Source organism: Chrysochloris asiatica, unplaced genomic scaffold (assembly GCF_000296735.1).
Source record: "Chrysochloris asiatica unplaced genomic scaffold, ChrAsi1.0 scaffold00098, whole genome shotgun sequence".
NCBI classification, from domain to species: domain Eukaryota; kingdom Metazoa; phylum Chordata; class Mammalia; order Afrosoricida; family Chrysochloridae; genus Chrysochloris; species Chrysochloris asiatica.
In genome coordinates, this window is record NW_006408616.1 from 5,658,919 (window position 1) to 5,681,215 (window position 22,297).

The following is a 22,297-nucleotide window of genomic DNA, read 5'->3' on the forward strand; positions in this document are numbered from 1 at the left end:
GATGACGTGGAGAGATGGAGCAGCTGGGAACTTTAGATCCAGAGAGGGAGAGGGGCTATGTGCTGATGACTGGGGGGCTGGCTTGCAGGGTATACGCTGTGGTTGATTGATGATTCATGGAGGGGATTGTGGCCATGGCAATGAAACGATATACAATGGAATGAATGTAAAACTAATGTTCTCCCATGTAAACTATCACACAATTCACAATAAAACATTAAAAAAAAAAAAAAGTAATCCTTCTGACAAAATGAAAAATGCTCACAGTATATCAAAACAGAGACATATATAGGATGAACACAGCAAAATGTGTATATATTTGTATAAATGTATCTGCATACATATTTAATACCTGGTTGTACATAGAAGGGGCTTCAAAAAGTTCAATTCCATTTTCCCCAAACTTCAATAACAGAATGGGAAGAATACAAGATAACTTAATGCTTGCTTATCTTTTAAATTAAACTGTATTTTCTAAATTATCTTTACAAAAAAAATCCGTGATCTTACCAGTTAGGCTTAAAAAAATAAAACAGAAGAATATATATATATATTTTTTTTAATTTAAACAAGAAGCTCTTTAATAAGGATTTTAAACATTGGGTTAACACTGTATTATTTTAACCTATTCCTTTTACTAACTACTTAAAAAGAGCTCCTGTAACTAACTTATAGTCTTAGAAATCACTGTATTAACCAGGTACGGCTATGGGAGCACGGAAACCAACCCATCCAAAAGCTCTTACTGCTGGCACCTCACAGTCTTATAATTGATAGGGTTCCTATTCTTTACATAAAAAATTTCCCTCCAATGATGAAATTAGATGTAATGTTATTTCTGGGGCCACACAAGTCTACATAATACCTAAGGCATGGTTGTGGAATACTCAACATCTGCCAACTTATAATGCTTCCAAGATGTGCAATAAAGTGCGATTTACAATGGTGTGGAATACTAGTTAATTTCTGCATTTAGCTCACACATGATGTTTCCACGATGAATACTCTAACGAATTTAAACTGGAAAAGAAACCCCTATTCACCTTGGAAACCCTATACAAAGTGGCTATGACTCGGAACCGACTCAACAGCACGTTTACTAATATAGCTCATTCCCACTACCTTTCCTTTCCAGATCTAAAAATATTGAAAGCAAACTTCTGAGTCACACTTAAAGAAAAAAGTAATCTATAACCTACTAATACACTGTTGCTGTCACTGCCCAGTCCTCTGAAATCCTCACAGTTATCGTTATACTGGAATTCACTGCTTCTGCCACTGTGCCAACCCATCTTGTTGAGGGTGTTACTCTTTTTCATCAATCCTCCACTTTACTAAGCATGATTTTTAAAAGAAGTATTTTTTATTAGTAGTATTTGTTGTTGTTGTTAAGTGCCGTTGAGTCAGTTCTGACTCAAAGCAACCCTGCATAGAGTTTCCGAGGAGCAGGTGGTGGGTTTTAACTGCTGACCTTGCGGTTCAAACCGAACTTGAGTCCAGTGCATTATCCTGCAGCACCAAATATTATTCCTACATATAACTAATAATACTTCTGATTACAAATAGATAAAAACGTCATCATTTTTAAACACAGACCCAGCTTCAGTCCCAGGCCAAATCCCAACCTAAACTCTATGCTTACCCTTAGATGTAGCCTCAGCCCTAAGCCATGGTCCAATCAAGCTGACAGATATTTAAGTAAAAAAATACAAATTCACTTTTAGTGAGTGGTGATGAAATGGGCATTGCTGTAATATCCCTAAGTACTAATAAAGTTGTTTTTTTAACATATTGCCTTTTGCCCATTTTGAATGTTCTTTTTTTGCACTGGTTTACATGAAAGTATAAGGAGCTCTGGTAGCATAGTGGTTACGAATCAGGCTGTGAACCTCAGCAGTTCGAAACTACCAACTGTTCCACAGGAGAAAAGATGAGGTTTTCTGCTCTCGTAAAGATTTACAGCCTCAGAAACTCTATACAGGGTTGCTATGAGTCGGAACCGACTCCACGGCAAATAACAATAACAATAGGTGCTCTGGTAGCATATGTGGTTACGAATTGGGCTGTTAAGCTCAAGGTCAGCAGTTTGAGACTACCAGCTGTTCCACGGGAGAAAGATGAGGCTTTCTGCTCCCGTAAAGATTTACAGCCTCAGAAACTCTAGATAGGGTCGCTATGAGTCGGAACCAACTCTATGGTACTTAACAACAACAACATAGGTGCTGTTGATTTTATCTAATGTTCTTACAAATGTGAACAGAGAATAAATAATACTTGGGGATTTCCTTTTTTTTATTTAATCCTTAATGTGCTAAGTATAGGCATATCTCAGAGATATTGAGGGTGGGGTTCTGGACTAATGCAATTAAATAAGTATCTCATTAAAGCTCAAGTCACATAAGTTTTTTTGTTTCCCAGGGCACATATTGGTATGTTTAGACTATACCGTAATCTATTAAGGTGCCCTAGTAGTGAGATGGGTTAAGTGCTGGGCTGCGAACCGAAAGGTTGGTGGTTCAAATCTAATAGCTGCTCTATGGGAAAAGGATGACACAGTTTGCTTCCAGTAAAATTTACAGCCTCAGAAACTCTTGAGAGCAGTTCCCACTCTCTGAGTCAAAATAGACCTGACGTAGTGGTTTTTGGTTTAATAGCCTATTAAGTGTGCAACAGCATTACAGACACATTTAAAATATTGTGAGAATTGTCCCAAAATGTGACACAGAAAAGAAGTGAAGACAAGCTGTTAGAAAAATGGCACAAAAAGACTTGCTCAAGGCAGTGTTGCCACACGCTTTCAATTTATAAAAAATGCAGATTCTGTGAAGCCCAATAAAGCGAAGCACAGTATAACGAGGTATGCCTATATTATATGTAATATTCACATACTATTAAATAGCACCAAAAGAAATACTAGCGACTTACCTTTCTGCTTTTAATACTCAAGTACTTTACGTTACCCCTTTAAATGACTGAATTAGCTATAGAATGATGTGCTCCATGCTACTGATTATAAACCATAAAAAATTACTACAGTCAGCTAGTTCACTCATCCAGACACGTGTACAATAGCTTGATTTTTTTAAAATTTATAATATGGAAGAAACAAGAAATTTAGGGAGGGCTTGTAAACACAGGTTTATGTGTCCATTCTCTCCCACCCACCTTGCATTGTAGTTACATTTACTGAAAGTCTACTGTGACACACAGTGCCAAGCATCAAACAGTTTCTGACCTCAAGATAATCTAGTGGAAGAGATATGAATGCAATCAGACAATTAAAACACAACAAAATAAATACAAGCCCAGATGCAGGACAAAGTACAAAGGTGGCGCAAGAAAGGAGAGATCAACTTTGCTTGTATGAATCAAGAAAGATAAGGAGTACAGGACCATTCCCGACAGGAAAAAACAAAGAAAATGTACAAAAACATAAAACATGTTGAGAACACGAAACCAGGGATTTTCGTATGAGGGAAAAGAGATAAAGAGAAAGGTGGGCAAGAAGGATGAACTCAGAATTACATAAGTCAAATATATACTGCATGTGTGCACACACTGTCAAGTCAATTCCAACCCACAACCCACAGCAACCTTGTACAGGGTTTCCGAGGAGCGACAAGGTGAGCTTGAACCACCAACCTTGTGGTTCAACTGAGTTTGCAGTCTAGCACATTAACCCACAGTGCCACACCAGGTAATATATATTTCCTAAGTTCTGTCCACTGAAAAGGATCTAGAAACAATCACAGTCCAATAGCAACCAGCACACTAATACCCAGATCTCAGGCTCCAGATATCACTCACTGCCCACTACGAAGTAGATATGAATATGGAGCCAGCTTAAACAAGATTCCACGAGCCCTATCAAAAACAAATCTGAATATCAAATCAATTATTATCATAATGGACTTTAACACACTGAATAAAAAATGAATCCATGATTCAATCCTAATACAATGAAAACAAATAAGGATGGGAGGGAAAAAAAGCAAAGAAGGCATTTATTTAAGTATCATTGCTAAGTGCCATGAGATTGTGGTTCTCCAACTCAGCGAGCCTACAGAATAAGGAGTGGCTGGTGGGTCTGAACTGGTTAGCAGTCCAATGACAAAGGCTGGATGATTACCATTTGGCAAACACCATAGATATTGTTGTTAAGTACTGTTGACACCATGGTAGTAATTTATTCAGGCTAAATCCCACTGAGTTGTAAATACGTTGGAGAATAGTATATTTATAGTATCAAAGTATCTCTTCACAGTGTACTATACAGTTATTACAAAATACTTTCACAGAGAGAAATCTGAGATTTCTGTCACCTTAACTAAATAATTGACATTGATATCATTAAAATGGGACAAACCAACATCCTGTTCCACCTAATGTCTTGCTCCGTTTGACCAAATTGTTTAACTTGAATCTGAGCAAGATGAAACAATCAAAAAAACTGAAATTAGAGGACATTGGCCTGCATTCTTCAATGGTATCATTTCATACAGGACAAAGACATACAAACTGTTCTACTTCAAAAAGTAATTTTTTATACAAAACCTGAAAAAAAAAAAAAAAGTTGCTAAAATGACATGTTTGGAACTGACAAAATTTTAGTATGTACTGGGGCAGCTGGTAGGTTTGAACTGCCGACCAGCTGCTCCTCCGAATCCCAATAAAGGGTTGCTATGAATTGGAACCGACTCGACGGCACTTAACAACAATATATGAGATGGAGTCCTGATGTTGCACTGTAGCATAAGCACTCAACTGCAGGGTCGGTCTGAACTGCAAAGTTGGCAGTTCAAATCCACCAGCCGCTCCTCATAATCCCTATACAAGGTAGTTATGAGTTGGAACCGACTCGCCAGCACTTAACAATAACAACAAATATATGATAGGACACCTGGTGTGGCACTGTTAAGATAAGCAATGGACTGCGAACCACAAGGTTGGGAGTTCAAACCCACCATCTGCTCCTCAGAAACCCTATGGTGGTGGTGGTTATGTGCCATGGAGTCGGTTCCAACTCATAGCAACCCTGTATAGGGTTTCTGAGGCTGTAAATCTTTACCAGAGCAGAAAGCCTCATCTTTCTTCTGCAGAATAACTGGTAGTTTTGGATGGTAGTCTCTGTTGCATACTCAACTCTGCCACTGTAACAGTGTGAAAACAAACATAGATAATATGTAAACAGAGTATGGCTGTATTCTAATAAAACATGATTTACAAAAACATGCAAGTTGAGTTTAGCCAGCTGGCCATAGTTTTCAGACCACCGTGTTACTAGGTAGACATTTAGAGTTGAAGTATCATGGGACATGGAGAGTCTAAATAAATTTTCTGCAAAAATAATGTGTATTCATTTAGGTTTGCTGTTGTAGGTGCCATACAGTCAGTTCTGACCCACAGTGACTCTGTAGAAAGTGTCTGAGGAGTGGCTGGTAAACTTGAACCACCAACCTTGTGATTCACACCAACTTTGCAGTCCAGCACATTAACCCACAGCACCACACCAGGACTCATCATGTATGTGTGTTTATATATGTGTGTATACACAGGTACATACAGATATATGCACAGAGAGAAAACAAGGCAAAGCTTAAACTTCTGAATCTATTAAAGATAACAGGTATTGCATTATTTTTTAATACTCTTCTTTAGGTTTGAAATTTTTCAAAATAAAAAAATTATCTAAGGTAGACAATAACTATGTTCCTTCTACTTTAATTGTATTAAGATCACAAGAGTATAACTGCTGTATAAACTTAGGCTCCATAAGACAATAAAACAGAAATATAAAAAACAAATGTCTTTCTAAAGTATGTTTTTAATTGCTATCAAGATGATCTCAACTCATGGTGGTCCCACATGTGCAGGGTAGAACTGCTCGATAGGGTTTCCAAAGCTGTGACTTTTCAGATGTCTCGAGATGGGCTTGTTTCTGGGTGGTTTTGAACCACCACCCTTTCAGTTAATAATTGAGCACTTAACCATTTGCACCACCCATGTAATCTGATCCTAACAGTAAATACCATAATTTACAGGCTTTCAATTTTAGGACATCCCTGGGTAACACACCAGCTAAGTGTTCGACTACTATCCGAAAGATTGGCAAAGGAACCACCCAGAGGTGCTTCAGATGTCAGGGTTAGTGATCTGTTTCCTTTATGGTCATAGCTTTTAAAACCCTAAGGAGCAGTTCTACTCTGCTCAACAACTAACAACAGCATACTAGGATTACTTCTAATACTAATAGTGAGAGAACTGAGATTCTGTAGGGTAAGCACTGGACTGCTAACCACAAAGTCAGTGGTTTGAGCCCACCAATCACTCTGCAGGAGAAAGGTGAAGCTTTCTGCTCCCTGGAAGATTTACAGCCTTGGAAATCCTATACAGGGTCGCTGTGAGTAGGAACTGATGGCACTTAACACCAATAACAACAAAACTAATAAGCACCATGAAGGCAGAGAACAGGTCCTTTTTGCTCCTCAATGCATTACCAACAGACTGCATGGGTACAAAGTGGGGAGTAAGTAATATTTATAGAATTAAGGAATTCATTGTGGTGTTGCACCAGAAACTTAAGAGATGAAAAACATTAAAAAATAGTTTTCTTTCATTTATTTCTATTATCAACTTTCATTTGCATGTTTTTAAAGCTTTGCATTTATAGACTCATGGTAAACTAAAACATGCCCAGTAATTTAACATTCAAGTCTAATGTTTACACTTAAGTTGATCTAAGCACAGTGCATTCATTTTGTGTTTTATTCTAAAAATCAGGTGTTCCACAACTATTCTATAGCCCTATAAAATCTACAAAATGAGGACTTACACATTCTGCCACTTCTGAATAGGCCCTTCTTTAACACCACGTAAGATCATAATAAAGCTACATTCTGTGATGTATGTATCTCCTGTAAACAGCAAATAAATTCAGGGGCACAGAGCCATTTCTATTCCCTCAAAGTCAACTCAGTGTCAACAATGGAGGACTGACAAATTTCCTTTTTTGGTAAATTCACTAAATATAAGAAGCTACAATACACTCACCTATATACTTAGTAACTTAGTCCTAACTAGACCACACGGAGTCCTGGTGTGGAGTTGAGGGGTACTGCATGGTGGATTGTTGTTGTTAAGTGCCGTCTAGTCAGTACTGACTCACAGAGACCCTGTGTAGGATTTCCAAGGAGCAGATGTTGAGTTTGAACTGCCAAACTTGCAAATCATGCACCTCATTTCATTACAATGATTGCAATCCCTCCAGTACCATCAGTTAAAACATTCTCTTTTTAAGTAAGGTTGCTGTTGTCAGGTGCCATCAAGTCTGTACCGACTCACAGCGACCCTCTGTGCAACAGAATGAAACATTGCCCGGTCCTGGTACAAAGGGTTAATTTTGTAAATGTATTTCTGTTCAAGACTATGGTTCAGCCCTTTCCTGCTTTACATTAGCAGAGAGTAAAATTGATACTTTAAAATTTCTTAAATCATATGACTATTTTAAATAAAATTTATATATTCAGAAAGTGGTTATACCCATAGCTCAGATCTGAAAAAATATCCAAACTAGTGAGTTCACTGTTATTTATTACAAAAGCAAGTAAACTGACCAGTAGAGGGCACTCGCTTCAAAGGGGGAAGGGTTGGGCCATAGCCTTGAACAGAAATGCATTTACAAAATTGCCTAGTACCTTATTTAAAAAGGAAATGTTGTAACTGAGTACTGGAGGGGGCTGCAATCACTGTAATGAAGTCTATGATTTGTTGTATGTGGGGCTGATGATTGGCTCTGTAAACCTTCACTCAACTCACAAAAAGTTAAAGAAAAAAAGAGAGACAATGTTTTAATAGAACATTGGAGTCCTGGTATGGCACTAGACAACTACCTGGGTTCAAACCCACCAGCGGTTCCTTGGAAACCCCATACAGGGTCATTATGAATTACACCTGACTCATTGGCATTTAACAGCAAATATATATATTTAGTTTATAAAAGACAGTTTATATTAGATGATCTAGCATAAACCTTGTATCAGGCAGGGGTTTGAACTTCACAATGAAATGGGTATTAAACCTAAGGGTTTTAACCTCAGCACTAGTAACACTTTGGATTAGATAATTCGTCCTTGTGGGGCTGCCCTATGCATTGTATTAAGTTTAGCAGCATCACTGTCTTCTACCCACTATAGATGCCAGTATCAGCCCTCTCCCCCAATTTGTTACAACCAGAAACTCCCCCAGTGGTATGCAGTGGCAGAAGCCCATAATTCCAGCTACTTGGGAGGCTGAGGCTGGAGGATCACTTGAGTCTAGGAGTTCGGACCTGTCCAGGAACAGGGGACCACCAAGTTACATAAGGAGTGGTAAACTGAACCAGGTCAGAAATGATCAGGTCAAAACTCCCATGCTGAACAAAAATGTCTCCAGATATTGCCAAATGGCTTCTGAGGAGAAAACAGTCACCCACCCACTCATCCCCACTGAGAACTACTGATACATATGTATAAAACCAGAAAACTTGTAGCTTACCTTATATACAAGACTTTTCTTATACTACTCATTAGTTTAACATTACAAGCGGTCTCTTTACAGTCTAAATACCTTATCCACACACAAAATGAATTCTGTAATTAATGTAGAAAAATTTTTAAATTAAATAAATTGGCAAACATTAGTAAATAAATATTTTATAGCTCAGAGCACTAAAGCTAGAACAAATCAATCAAATTTGATTTGAAAAAATGACTCCTTATGGTTATGAATCGGGCTGCTAACCTCAAGGTCGGAAGTTGGAAACTACCAGCTGTTCCTCGGGAGAAAGATGAGGCTTTCTGCTCCCGTAAAGATTGGCAGCCTTGGAAACCCTTTGCAGGGTCACTATGAGTCAGAATCGACTCCACGGTACTTAACAACAACAAATGGGTAGTGAACTTTCATCAAAGAAGAGCATAATACTTAGACTGGATTATAAATGCCACATAAGAGAATGTCCATGAATTGTTGTTAAGTGCCACTGAGTAGGTTCTGACTCACAGTGACCCAGTATAGGGTTTCAGAAGAGCAACTGGTAATTTGCACTGCTGACCTTCTAGTTCAAACTGACCTTGCAGTCTTGTGCTTATCCTAAAGTGCCACAGCAGAAGTCCTGTCAATGAACTGTTCTTGTTGTTGTTAAGTGCCATCGAATTGGTTCTGACTCATAGTGACCCAGTATAGGGTTTCCAAGGAGTGACAAGTGCATTTGAACTGGCCTTGCAGTTCAAACTGACCTGGATGCCCACTGCATTATCCTTCAGCACCACACCCCCTTGAAAATGTTTCTTACTATATTTACTTTTACTAGCATATCCTATCCAGTAGAAATATACATTTCCTAATTGATCAGCTAATCATTTTGATCTCTATGTCTATAACTTCCTGCAGCATTTTTTTAAAACAAGATTTCTCCTTATACTAAATTTTATCCTAGAGAAAACATTTCAGAGAACATGTCTTGATAATAACAAGCGATATCCACATTATAAAAACATGTATCTAAATTGTTAATAATATTTTCCCCAAAACTCTCTTTGGAAGTCTTTAGTGTACTTCATGAAAGAACTATAAAATCTTCAGAATAGAAATGTGATGATCATACACATAGTGTCACACATAATCTGCTGTATCTATGTGTCATGTCTTTCTAATTCTGTATCAGAACTTAAGGTTTTGCCCTCTGCCATTAAGGTGCCATTAGATAGCAATCTAACGCAAACTTCAGTATACTGATGTCTGAATTAGTCTCTAGATATTAAAGACAACACATTTCTCACTTTAAAAAAGGTATACAAGAGTACGGTGGAAATTCCATTTAACTAAGTCATACTTTGGACATATTGTCAGGAGGGACCAGTCGCTCGAGAAGGATATCATGTTTAGTAAGGTGGAGGCTCAGAAAAAAAGGGGAAGACCCCCAGCTAGATGGATTGGCCAAGTGGCAGCATCGATGGACTCAAGCGTGGCAACAGTATTGAGGTTGGCCCAGGATCGGGCAGTGTTTCATTCTGCTGTGCATAGGGTCACTATGGGTCAGTACCGACTCAATGACCCCTAACAACAAGTCTCAGAAGATCTAGATTCAAATTCCACCACTTATTAATTTAAACTCATCTTACATGAGCTACAAGGAAGCTTGCTTGTGCAGTGATTAAATGCTCAGCTATTTAACTGAAAAGTCAGCAGTTGGAAGCCACCAGCTGCTGCACTAGAATAGAAAAGCAGTCTTTTCTTAAAGATTTATAGCCTTGAAAACCCTACCTTTGTTCTCTAGGGTCACTATGAGTCAGAATTGACTAAATGGTAACAGGTTTGATTTCTTTTTTTTTTTAAAGGTGTGTTATAACCTCTCAGAGACATTTTTTACGTAGCAGATGAAAGAAACAATGTCTATTCTCTTTTATCTATCTCACAGCCTAAGCCTTGGCAGATTCTAAATCATAAGCAAATAGGGTATTACTTGATTTTTTAAAATCTAAAAAGCATGTCTTTCCATTGGTTTTAAGGCAGGAACACTGATGAGGATTCCAAGAATGCAAAATCCATGTCCTCTCTTACTTCTTCTCCAACCCATAATCAAAATCAAACAGTTAACAGTGAAATCCCCTTTTTAGAACTATTTACAAAAACATCTAGTCAACATTTGAACTTAATCAACTAGTTAATAAAATAAACCAATACATTTTCTTGCTTTTCTTGTAACTAAACCACATCAAGAAATTAGTGTGTCGGTTCCCTTGGAGATAAGAGAACAGCCTCAGCTACCTTTCCCCAGGTGGCTCACCCAGTGAGAGAATGTCAGTTTCAAAGTTCACAAGTAATGCTTCCAATCAATTTCTTCCTCTGATTGGGAAGAAATCATATTCAGAGTTAAGGGTCTGAGTTAAAACTTTTCCTACCTTCCTTCAGTATTAAGGATTAACTATTAGCTTTATTTCTTCAAGATTTATATTGTACTTGAACAAATGTGACAAAAGGTTCTATAACCCATTTTATATATAGTTACATGATTTCTGATATCAAACAGAATATAGTGGAATATTTCAGATTTTTGGAGAAAAGGAGGTCACTTCTGCTAAAGTCATCTTCTAAAATCCCAAGAAAGCATCCAAACCTAGGCTGAATTCTATTAAAACTTTCTTTGTATATGATTTAAATGATAAAGTCAAATATCCCTGCCTTTGGAATAGAAATGGGTGAGCTATTCAGTCCTCCTCAAAAAAAACAACCCCAAAACCTATAGTATAGCATAGAAATGACTTGTTTAAGAGTAAGCATGGCACGAAATTGATTGTTCAGAGGAACGTAGTAGATAGCCATTACAAAGGCTATCTACTACAATATGATTGTTCCCCTTGAAAGTAAATGGTTAAACTTAGAAACCAAATAAAAGCTACTTCTATATTTATATCAAATCTATACAAATTAGCATTCTTTCACCATTTTCATAGTATCAAAAATATTTGATCTTTAATGATGAACAATTACCTACTCAATCTTCAAAGTTCTAAGTTCCATAAACATCTTCCTAAAGTCACCATAGCCTCAGATCCCACCTCAGTACTTAACAGGGCATTCATTCCAACCTTTTCTAGATTCCACAGCATGGGAGTCAGAGAGAATTCTGGAAAATGTTGAAGAATTTGTTTTCAAAACGGATTCATCAGAACTTGAATAAAAGTGATTAGAATTGCTTAACCTTGAGGAACAGGAATCCTGGTATGGAGCTGCAGGATAATACGCTGGACCACAGGGTCAGGTTTGAGCTGCAAGATTGGGGATTCACACTCACCAGCTACTCCTTAGAAACACTACACAGGGTCACTAAGAGACAGAACCAACTCGACGGCACCTGATATGGAAAGAAGACTGAGAAATAACCTAAGAGCTTAAAAAAAGGCTACTAGAAAAATGAAAGGTAAAATAACTTGTGGTTCTTTTCTACTGTTGTTAAATGCAACTGAAGATTCAGATTATATACAAAATATCCAAAAATCACGTTTGGAAAATGAGTGAACAAGAAAAGTTATGGAACACTCCTTTTGCACATTTTTGGGATTAAATAAATCTTTTATCTGCCTACAGCCAACTGACCATAGTCTCTTCCAGGTGTCTATTCTACTATTTTGCTGTAGGCCTTTACTTTGCCAAGTTTTCACAAAATTAAAAATATCTGAAAATAATCTCCAAAAGCTTACGCAGTAATCAAAATTTAATAAAATCATATCCTTATGTAAATTTGTAGTCTTGGAATAGCTATGTAGGATAAGCACTTGACCTCAAGTTTGGTTTGAACCTCACGATCAGCAGTAGAAACTCACTAGCCGCTCTTTGGAACCCCCTATACAGGGCTGCTACGAGTTGGAGCAGACTCGATGGCACTTAACAACAACATAAATTTAAAAAGGACCACAAAGCAAATGTAAGGGTTGGTAATAGTACCCCTTAGCAAAGAGAGAGCTTTATAAAATCTATCAGACAGCTGTAGGTTTTCTACTACTACAATATTGAAGGGAAATACTACTAATTTTGAAAGAAATCGTCCATAAAATTATTGCATTTCCTCAACAGAATTCAATTCTACTGTCTACATGTGGAATCAAAATACCAAGAAACCCACAAAGATAATTGTTGTTGTTGTTAAGTGCCTTCGAGTCGGTTCCGACCCATAGCAACCCTGTACAGGGTTTCCGAGGGGGTAAATCTTTACGGGAGTAGAAAGCCTCATCTTTCTCCCGTGGAGCGGCTGGTAGTTTCGAACCGCTGACCTTAAGGTTCGCAGCCCAATTCGTAACCACTACGCTACAAAGATAATAGTCACATCTAAACATGGCTTTTAGGTACATATAGGTTAATACACCAGACTGCAAATCCATCTGAACTGCAAGGTTGGCGGTTCAAGCTCATCATTCACTCCTCGGAAATCCTATACAGGGTCGCTATAGGTTGGAACCGACTCGACAGCACAACAACAACATTTAGGTACAGATGTAAATTCACATTTTCACCCCTTCACAAAACTTTCAAATATACTTCAAATGAAAATGCACATAACATACATGTTATGGACTTTGAATTTTTCCTTTCAGAAGTAGGGTTCTCCGTATTTACAGTTACAAGTAACCACAGAGTTAAAGGCTCAAGTACATGTCAGATAACTTAATATAACTGCTTTCAGTTTAATTGAGTACTCATAAAAATGATCACAGACAAACCTTTTTTTTTTTTTTTTTGATACCCAAAGGTGGGACTGCAGAAATCAATATGCATAATATTAAAACAAGATTTACCTCTATCGTAGGATCATATTCATCCACAAAGTGATTCTGAATTAGCTGTATCGTCAAGGCACTCTTGCCTACGCCACCAGCTCCAACTACCACAAGTTTATATTCAGTCATTTTCAACAGGCCTTATAATAAAAATAACAAAAATGTGGCTACATTAGAACATGTCACGTGAGTTTAATATATTCCATATCCTTTGTCAATAACACAAATATAGAAAATTATTTCAAAATATCTTATCAAATACAATGAAGAAAAACTTCAGTTGATTCACATTAACATTTGGTTTATGTATATATAGTGAAAGTATTTTTCTCATTCTTTAATCTTAGATTCTGGTTGTCCTATCCAGTCAGCCTGCTGTCCTATAGCTGCCAACGTCTCTCAAAGGGACATATCATGTCTTCATTCAGTCCAAGTGTCCAGCACAGAGCCCCATACCCACATATAACTTGTTGACAGTGATCTCCATAACTGTCGAAGCAGTGTACTTAGGTGACTCTTGGTTCCTAAGTGTAAGAAGTGGATATGCTCAGAGTATCTTTTTGAAGCCACCAGCCATTTAAAACAGTAACAACAAACTTTAGAGGCATCATCTTAGTTCTCCTGAAGTGGTAGCAAAAATCAGAATCTGATAAGGTGGGTATGTGGGGGGGGGGGGGGTGTCACACAGTGGAATATAAAATGTAGACACTGAAGTACACTGAAATGGAATTTGATGATAGTTTAATCTGTAAACTATCTGCAGGGGAAAATTAAAGCATAAAAAGAGAATTTTGGATTAGCTGTTCCTCCTTGGAAACCCTACACTGGGTCGCTATGGGTAGGATCGACTCGATGGCACTAAACAACAACAACATTTAGTACTCTGAACCACAAAGTCAGCAGTTCAAACTTACCATCTGCTCCTCAGAAACCCTATATAGAGTCACTGAGTCGGAACCAACTTGATGGCACTTAACAATAACAGCATAGGTGATCTGGAGTCCCAGTGCAACATTGTAGGATAAGCACTGGACTGCTAACCACAAGGCTGGCAGTTCAAATCTGCCAGGCACCCCTTGGAAACTCTATACAGTGTTGCTGTGAGTTGGAACTGACTCAATGGCACTTAACAATACAGGTGATCTGATCATCAATCACAATATACAATCCTGTATTAGTGCTGAGTAACACAGTACTTTTGCACAAGAATAAATCTAATTATATATAAATTTTAAAGGTAAAGACTTTTAATTATGAGGGAATTTTAAAAAGATGTAAATGAATATTCCTTAGCCATCTACACATTTACTCTCTTCTCATACATTGCATCCCATGGGTACAATAAACACAATTAATTTGTAAAGTTAACAAATAAAAGATAGAAACAGAAATATGACATAAAAAAATGAATAAAACTTTTTAGTCAGCCACTTCAAATCTTTAGAAATAAAAGGAATATATTTAATTTCTATCTTTTCTTCCCTCAATATTACAAAAAAGTAAAATGCAGAAAAAAAATGACAGTGTTTTCACAATAATTTGGAGTCCTGGTGTGGCACTGTAGGATAAGCACTGTACTACTAATTGCAAGGGTGGCTGTTCAAACCCACCAGCTGGCTCCTTGGAAACTATCTAGGGTTCCTATGAGTCAAAACTGACTTGAGAGAACTTAACAACACAATAATTTATTATAGGATAAAAAAACCTCACTGCCACTGAGTCAATTTCCACTCAGTGACCTTATAGGGCAGATTAGAATACAGTCTCAAAAACTCCTTAGGGTTTTTGAGACTGTGTATCTTTATGGTAGCAGATAGCCTCATCTTTCTCCCAAGGAGTGGCTGGGGGGTTTGAACCTCCAATAGTGCAGTTAGCAGCTCAATGCATAACCCACAGAGCCACTAGAGCGCCTTACAGGACAAGTAGTCCAAATTAATGAATGTGTATATGTATGTACTGCAGATAAACACTATATCTATGTAGTATCGTATTTACTGAAGGACAAGAATTATCTCAATAAAATCCAATGCCATCGAGTCAAATCAAGTCAGATTCATAGCAACTGACAAGAAAGAATTAGCTAAACAGGCACCAAATAATTGCATATTAGAGCACCACAGCCTAGGGTGTTGTATCCCTGGCCCACAACTCTGCTCCAACTCTCCTTATTTGCTTCTTGGCTAGTGCCATCTTGCGAGCTATTACAAACACAATCTTATCCTGTTTCCCTGAACTGTGGATTCCAAATGTACACCACAGCAAATGGGGTTATTGTTATTAGTTGCCATCAAGTCAGCTCTGACTCATAGAAACAATCTTTATGTTGTGATTATTGTGGTAATCTACTTCAATGAGAGTGTCCCCTGTTTTCACTGACCCTCTACTTTACCAAACATTATGCCTTTTTCTAGCAATTGGACTTTCCTAGTGATGTGTCTAAATGGGATTGAGGAGAATCACATCAAAATGTATCCTCTAGCTCCACTCCCCTCCAACGCCTCCCAAAAACCCAAGTTTGGATAACCTAGAAAAGCAGTTCTCAAAAGTATGGTCTGGAAACCCTTTGGTGTTCCTAAGACTTTTTTGGAGTCTCGGTAGTCAAAACTATTTTCAAAATATCATTAAGATGCCTCTTGTCCTTTTCACGCCAATTCGTTCACAAGTGTAATTTTAAAGATATGTAATTGCAATAAAGTGAATGCAGAAGCAGATATGAAAATCCAGATATGTTCTACTAACACACACATTAAAGAGATTTGCAAATGTGTAAAACAATGCTACCCTTTTCTCACTCATTTTTGTTTGGGTTTTGGAGAATAATTATTTTTTCACAAAGAAGTCTATGTTGCATGTAATGAATATCATTTTTATTTTTAAATAAAGTAATATTTTAAATTCTCAGTATTAACTTCTAATATGGTAAACACTGATATATCTCACACAAATCAAAGAGGTCCTAGGACCAACAATTGCGCTAGCCCAGTAAGTATTGTGGACAGATACTGGATTAGAGTTTAGTAGTTTTAGTAGTTTATCAGACCACAGCATGATGGCACCATATGATAAGCACTGGATTGTGAACCAAAGGGTTCACAGTTTGAGCCCAGGAGCCTTTCCTCAAGAGAAAGATGAAGCTTTCTGCTCCTGAAAACCTTGGAAACCCTATCCAGGTGTCCTGTGAATCAACAGGCTCTCCCCAGGCACTTAAAACAATGACAACAGATTATCAGACCTGTATCCCTTTCGGTATATTTGTTTATGCAGTGTTTTCTGGGAGGATGAGTACTATAAAACAATAATAATCAAGTAATATTCAAATCTACTAGAGAGCATGAATTACAAAGGAATCTCACTGAAAGTCATAGCACAGAAGGGCCACACACATTCAAATTTACATATACTAACAGTAAGGAGCCCTAGTGTGGTGGTGTAGATTAATGTGTTGGACTACAAAGTCCGTGGTTCAAGCTCAACAGAAACCCTACACAGGGTCACTATGAGTCAAAACCAACAGGACAGCACTTAACAACAACAACAAATAAGGGTGAAATGGGCTAGACCTCAGTGATTTTGGTTAAGCAAAAAAAAAAAAAAAAAAATTAAAATTTCACTTTTGTCATAAAATTAAATTACCATTAATCAGCTCTCTTAATACCTGTAGTTGGCTAGAGCCTCAAAGTAAACAGTACTAATATCAGCCATTGTTTGATGTCTACAGTCTGTCACATGTTCAAGACAGTATTTTGGACCTTAAACTCACTGCCATCAAGTGAATCCTCAACTCATAGAGACCCTATATAGGGCTTCAGAGGCTATAAATATTTATGGCAACAGAAAGCCTACCTGTCTCCTGTGGAGTGACTGCTGGGTTCGAACTGTCACTTTGCAGTCCAGTACTTATCCTATTTTAGACCTTGTGTTATTTATTAAGTGCCATCGAGTAGGTTCCAACTCATAGTAACCCTGTATTGGTGGGTTTGAACCACCAAACTTGTGGTTGGCAGTCCGGTATTTACCCTATAGCACCACATCATTAAAAGTGATACCAGTCATATGGTTAATTATGAAATGATGATTACCAAAAAAAAAAAAGAGAGAGAGAAACTAAACCTGTACCATCAAGTCCATTCCAACTCATAGCTACGCTATCCGACAGTGTAGAACTGTCTGGCAGGGTTTCTTTCCAAGAATGCAAATCTTTACAGAAATAGGCTGCTACATCTTTCTCCTGCACAGCAGCTGCTGGTTTTGAACCTTCAACATTTCGACTAGCCACTGAGTGCTTAAACGATGGTACTAGGGCCCAATAGGTAATGATTACAAATAGATTTTCTTGCCTTTATCATTTAGCTTTTTTTCATTACAAACTTAGTAGGCATACTGTGGAAAATATCTTTTTGGTCTTAACCCCTTGTTTGATGAATATTAACACTGAGGATTTTATAGTAAGATTTCAGCTACACCATGCACATGTCTAAGAGTGTTTTGTGCAGTTAGTTGATGCACTGCTACCACCAAGTCTTCTTGTAAGTCGGTTAAAAAAAAAAAAAAATCCAAAACTGTTTGCTGTTAAACGGAGTACTGTAATAACTCGCAGGATGGGCAAAAAATCTGTAATGATAAGGGAAATGTAGATAGAAGGGAGGACAAAAACAAGCAAATTAAACTTCAAGTTCTCTGTTGGCGATTGCTGTCTGCATCACTCATATTGCAAGGCAAAGGCCTTCCTTGCACTCTGCAGATTTTTCTACATGTATTTCAACTTGATAAAGCAAAGCAGACCTTCAAGGATTAACTTTTCTTTGCCGTTTCATTGCAGGTCACAAGCATATTCTTTGCGTGTAGGGTGTTGGCCACCTGTTCTTCCACCACCATCTCTATCTCCACCTCCTCCTTTGTGGCCACAGCAATGTCACAGCCCATACATGGGGGAGGGGAGCAGTCAGGAACTCAGCTGCAGATGCATTTTTTCCAAACACAATAAACCTCCAATAGTGGTCTCTAAGCACTTTTCTATAATCTTCCAAACGTGACCTTCCCTCTTACCCATACCTCCCCCTACACAGTGAAAAGGTCCATTATCCATCCAGCCTGCGCTCGAGGGAGAAGTTTATACCTTCGTCCTAGGGATGCTAGATACAGGAGAGAAGGCAGACACCAAGGTAGTCGAGCGCTGGGGAAGGGAGGAAAAGGTGCGGGAGCAGAGAGCGAGGGAGAGAAAAGGACGAGGGGGAAGGGAGACTGGGGCGCCGCGGGAGTAACCTCCACCGTACCCCACCGCCCCGAGGGGCAGCCGGCCCGGCCCACGAGTTTCTCCCCGGCCGCCTCCAACCGCGGCTCTCGGGGAGGAGGAAGGAAGGGGTTCCCCGTCCAGGAAGCAGCAGAAGCGGCGACCGCCTCTAGCCTCACCCTCTTCAGCCCCACACCGCCCATTCCTCACTCTCCGCGTCGCTGCGACTCCGCGCCTCCCCCTGCAGACCACCCCCAGCGCCCAGGCTCCGAGCCGGCGCCCCCTCCCGGGACCCCTAATTCATTCACTCGCCGTCGGCCCCTCCCGGCGCCGACGCAGAGGGTCGGGACCAGGACAGGGGCCCAGAGGGGTGGTCCACTCCGTACCTCTCTCCCGCACCTGGGAGCCGCCGAGCCACTGGCCCCCTCCGTCGCCTTCAGTGCCTGCGCCGCGTTCGCTCCCAGTCCGAAATGGCGGGGGCCGGGAGTACTGGCCGAGCAGCCGCCACCGCCGCTGCTGCCTCCGCCGCCGCGGCCGCCGCCTAGGGAAATCGAGCTCCGAGCACACCGATGAGTTCGGGGCCGGGCGGCCGCAGAGGGCAGAGCTATCGATGCGTTCCGTACTCGATTCCTCTTCAGGCGGGAGAGCAGGGAGGGAGCGGCTGAGGGTGGTGTGGGAAGAGGGAAGAGAGGGAGCCTGCGAGGGCCGCCGTGGGGTGGAGGGAAGGAGGGGGCGGGCCGGCGGAGGGCGGGGGACCCACTGGTGGCGGCGGAGGGCGGGGGACAGGCGAGCGTTGGAAGGAGGGGCTGGGGAAGCGTAGGCGGTGCCTCCGCAAGGAGGAGGGACAGCCAGACTCACTCTCCTTTCTGAGCGGTCCCGCATCCGCAGATTGCAATTCGTACCAGATCGCGGTTGGCCACACTCACACCATAGGAGACCCCACTGCACCGCTATTACATTTGCACCGAGAAGCCACGAAAATCCCGACAACCCCGTGATCGATCTATTCCTGTGCACGTTCATTTACTATCATTTATTGCAGCTAAGTAAACATGCAGTCACCAAACCTGGAAAGAGACTTAGGCGCCTTACGGAGAAATGAAACAGACAGTTCATCCCGCGGCTTCTAGATCACTACCTGATTTTATCAGTCTAGACCTTCAGGGGATGGGAGCCTAGCCCCAGGACCAAGCAAGTCTTTCATAGTTAATTTTATGGGATGAACGATTGAGGGGGATCAATTGATTATCTTGATATTTTGAGGAATGTCTCTCCAAACAGGCACCTTGGATGTATCCATTGTCCACGAAGGGCCAAACACAAGACAAACTATTTTTAAGTAACAGTGCCCTTGATAGCTTAGACTTAAGGAGAATCATTGAGACATTAATTAGAAGACAGAAGATTAATCAGTTAACATTCACAGTTAACACATTAAGCAATGGCGTAATTAAAATATGCTAACAAACCCAGAGACTGTGCTGATTACCTAGAAAGGTAAATTGTTTGGAAGACTTTTATACATTAAGGCGTGGCAAAGCAGCGCCCACAATCTAATGCAACCACTAAAACAATTGTTATGAATCCCAACTATTATATCTGTTAACCAAGGCCTTACAAGGCCAACTTTTCTTCCTTTTCCCTTTTCTTCTTACTCTTTCCATGAGCTGTTATCCACAGTTTTATTCCTGTCTCACTCTCTAAATACCCAAACACCAAAGCAGGAAGAAGAGAGAAAAGTGGAAGGCAGGGAATGTGCCTTATCTAGGTCAAATACAGGGGTAGGTCAAAAAATATTGCTATAAAATCTTAAACACTTTCATTAACAAAAATATATATATATCAAAATGTGAAGCTAGTGTTTCTTGACCTATATCCTTCACCTAGGTCTATACACTTCTAAAGACAGTGTTTTTTTCCTAGTGTGGCTCTGCAGTTTAATGTGCTGGACTGCAAAGTCGATTTGAACCACAAGGTCTGCTGTTCAAGCCCACCAACTGCTCCTTGGAAATCCTATACAGGGTCACTATGAGTTGGAATCGACTCCACAGCACTTAACAATAACAATCCTTCTCTGGAGAATTTTATGTTCTTTGATTTGCACCACATCCAAACACAGCTTTTACATCTTCAGGGGACTCAAATCCTGTTTCTTTTCAATGTTCTTTGAGTTTGGGGGACAAAAAGAAGTCTGGAGGGGCAAGATTAAGATTGTAGAGTAGATGGGGTAAAGTTTCCAGCAAAATTCTCATAGGTAGCCCTTGCTATCCTCAAAGAATGAGCAGGTGCATTATCATGTTGGAAAAAAAAAAAAAAAAATTGCTCAACCAAATCTCCTGGCCTTTTTTTCTAACGAATACAGTGTCTTACTTTCTTAAAACTTACTTCTAATAAGCCCCCATAATCACCCTGCATCCTTCAAGAAAAATCTATCAAGGTTATTCCTTTGGAATCCGCCCCCCAAAAATGTCACCATAACTTTCTGAGCTGACTTCTCTGCTTTGAATTTAACTGGTCCAGAAGACCCCCTCAAAGGTCACTGTTTTGATAGGACCTTTTTTGAAGGCACCCTCGTAAGACTAAGATAAATGTATTACTGAGAAAACTTGTCTGCAGTCATCCACTGATCATGGAGACCTTAGCAGCAATACTTTTTAATTTAGCCTCATACTATATAATGTTTGGGGATCTTGGAAGCTCTATAGGATTAGCACTGGACTGCAAACCCTTTTTTGAGCCTTCCTGCCACTCTGTGGGAGAATGATCAGGCTTTCTGCTCCTGTAAAGATTCCCAAGCCTCAAAAACCATATACAGGGTCTCTATGAGTCAGAATCAGCTCAATAATACATAATGAGAACAACATAAAACTTTTTTTTTTTTTCCTTTTCTCTTACTCGCAATAGAATATGAACTCAAAGAGGTCAGGGTGTTTTGGGGTGTTTTTTGTCTTTTTAAAAAAAGTTACTGCTAAATTTTCAGTGCTTTCAATGGTCTCTTACACAATAAGACAGTCAGTAAATATTTGTGACATGTTGAATGAATTAAGCTTTATGTTCCCTCTTTCTGAACTCTCTGACTCTAAATCCTTATTTAGACAGAAGCTCTGGTAGCGTAGTGGTTACGAATTGGGCTGTGAACCTCAAGGTCGGCAGTTCGAAACTACCAGCAGTTCCGCAGGAGAAAGATGAGGCGGTCTGCTCCCGTAAAGATTTATAGCCTTGGAAACCCTGTGTAGGGTCACTACGAGTCGGAACCAACTCCAGGGTACATAACAACAACAACAACCTTAAATTTCTGTCAATATCTGTCTTCATCATCTTACTGAGTTTGCCTTTAAACGCTCCAGGTCAAATTTTTGAGAAATCTTACCATGTGGAGTCTAGAAAAGTGTCCAGTACATAATGGATAAAATGAATTTTTATTAAATGATTGAATTTTCACTTATTTGTATGTTACATAATAATCACTTCTAATATAAATCACATTTATTTATTTTTAAAATCACATTTATTTTTATAGCTTCAAGTACATGGTAAGTTATTGCATTCTTTTATAACAGCTAATGCATTGTTTCCCCTATTGTTATTAAGTGCCATCAAGTTGGCTCAAACTCGTAAGGGTTTCTAAGGAGTGGCATATGCATGCGAAAGCTGGACAGTGACTAAGGAAGACCATAGAAGAATTGATGCTTTAGAGTTACGGTGTTGGAGGAGAATATTGAAAGTATCATGGGCTACTAAAAGAACCAACAGATCC

The 22,297-nt window shown here is 39.4% G+C and overlaps 1 protein-coding gene across 2 annotated transcripts in view; it reads right to left on the bottom strand.

The window, feature by feature from the left end:
• KRAS (Kirsten rat sarcoma viral oncogene homolog) overlaps nt 1-19,063 on the bottom strand; it is a 41,167-nt gene extending 22,104 nt beyond the window's left edge. Inside the window, exons 1-2 of one of the 2 annotated variants that reach the window (XM_006866954.1) lie at nt 18,927-19,063; nt 13,329-13,450 (exon numbers count right to left, since the gene is read on the bottom strand). In XM_006866954.1, the coding sequence (XP_006867016.1) occupies nt 13,329-13,439 (111 nt within the window). In that variant the 5' untranslated portion in view covers nt 13,440-13,450; nt 18,927-19,063. Of the gene's footprint in view, nt 1-13,328; nt 13,451-18,926 lie in introns of those variants that run through there. The other variant, XM_006866953.1, reaches the window with a different exon arrangement.
• Between the last annotated feature and the right edge of the window lie 3,234 nt (nt 19,064-22,297).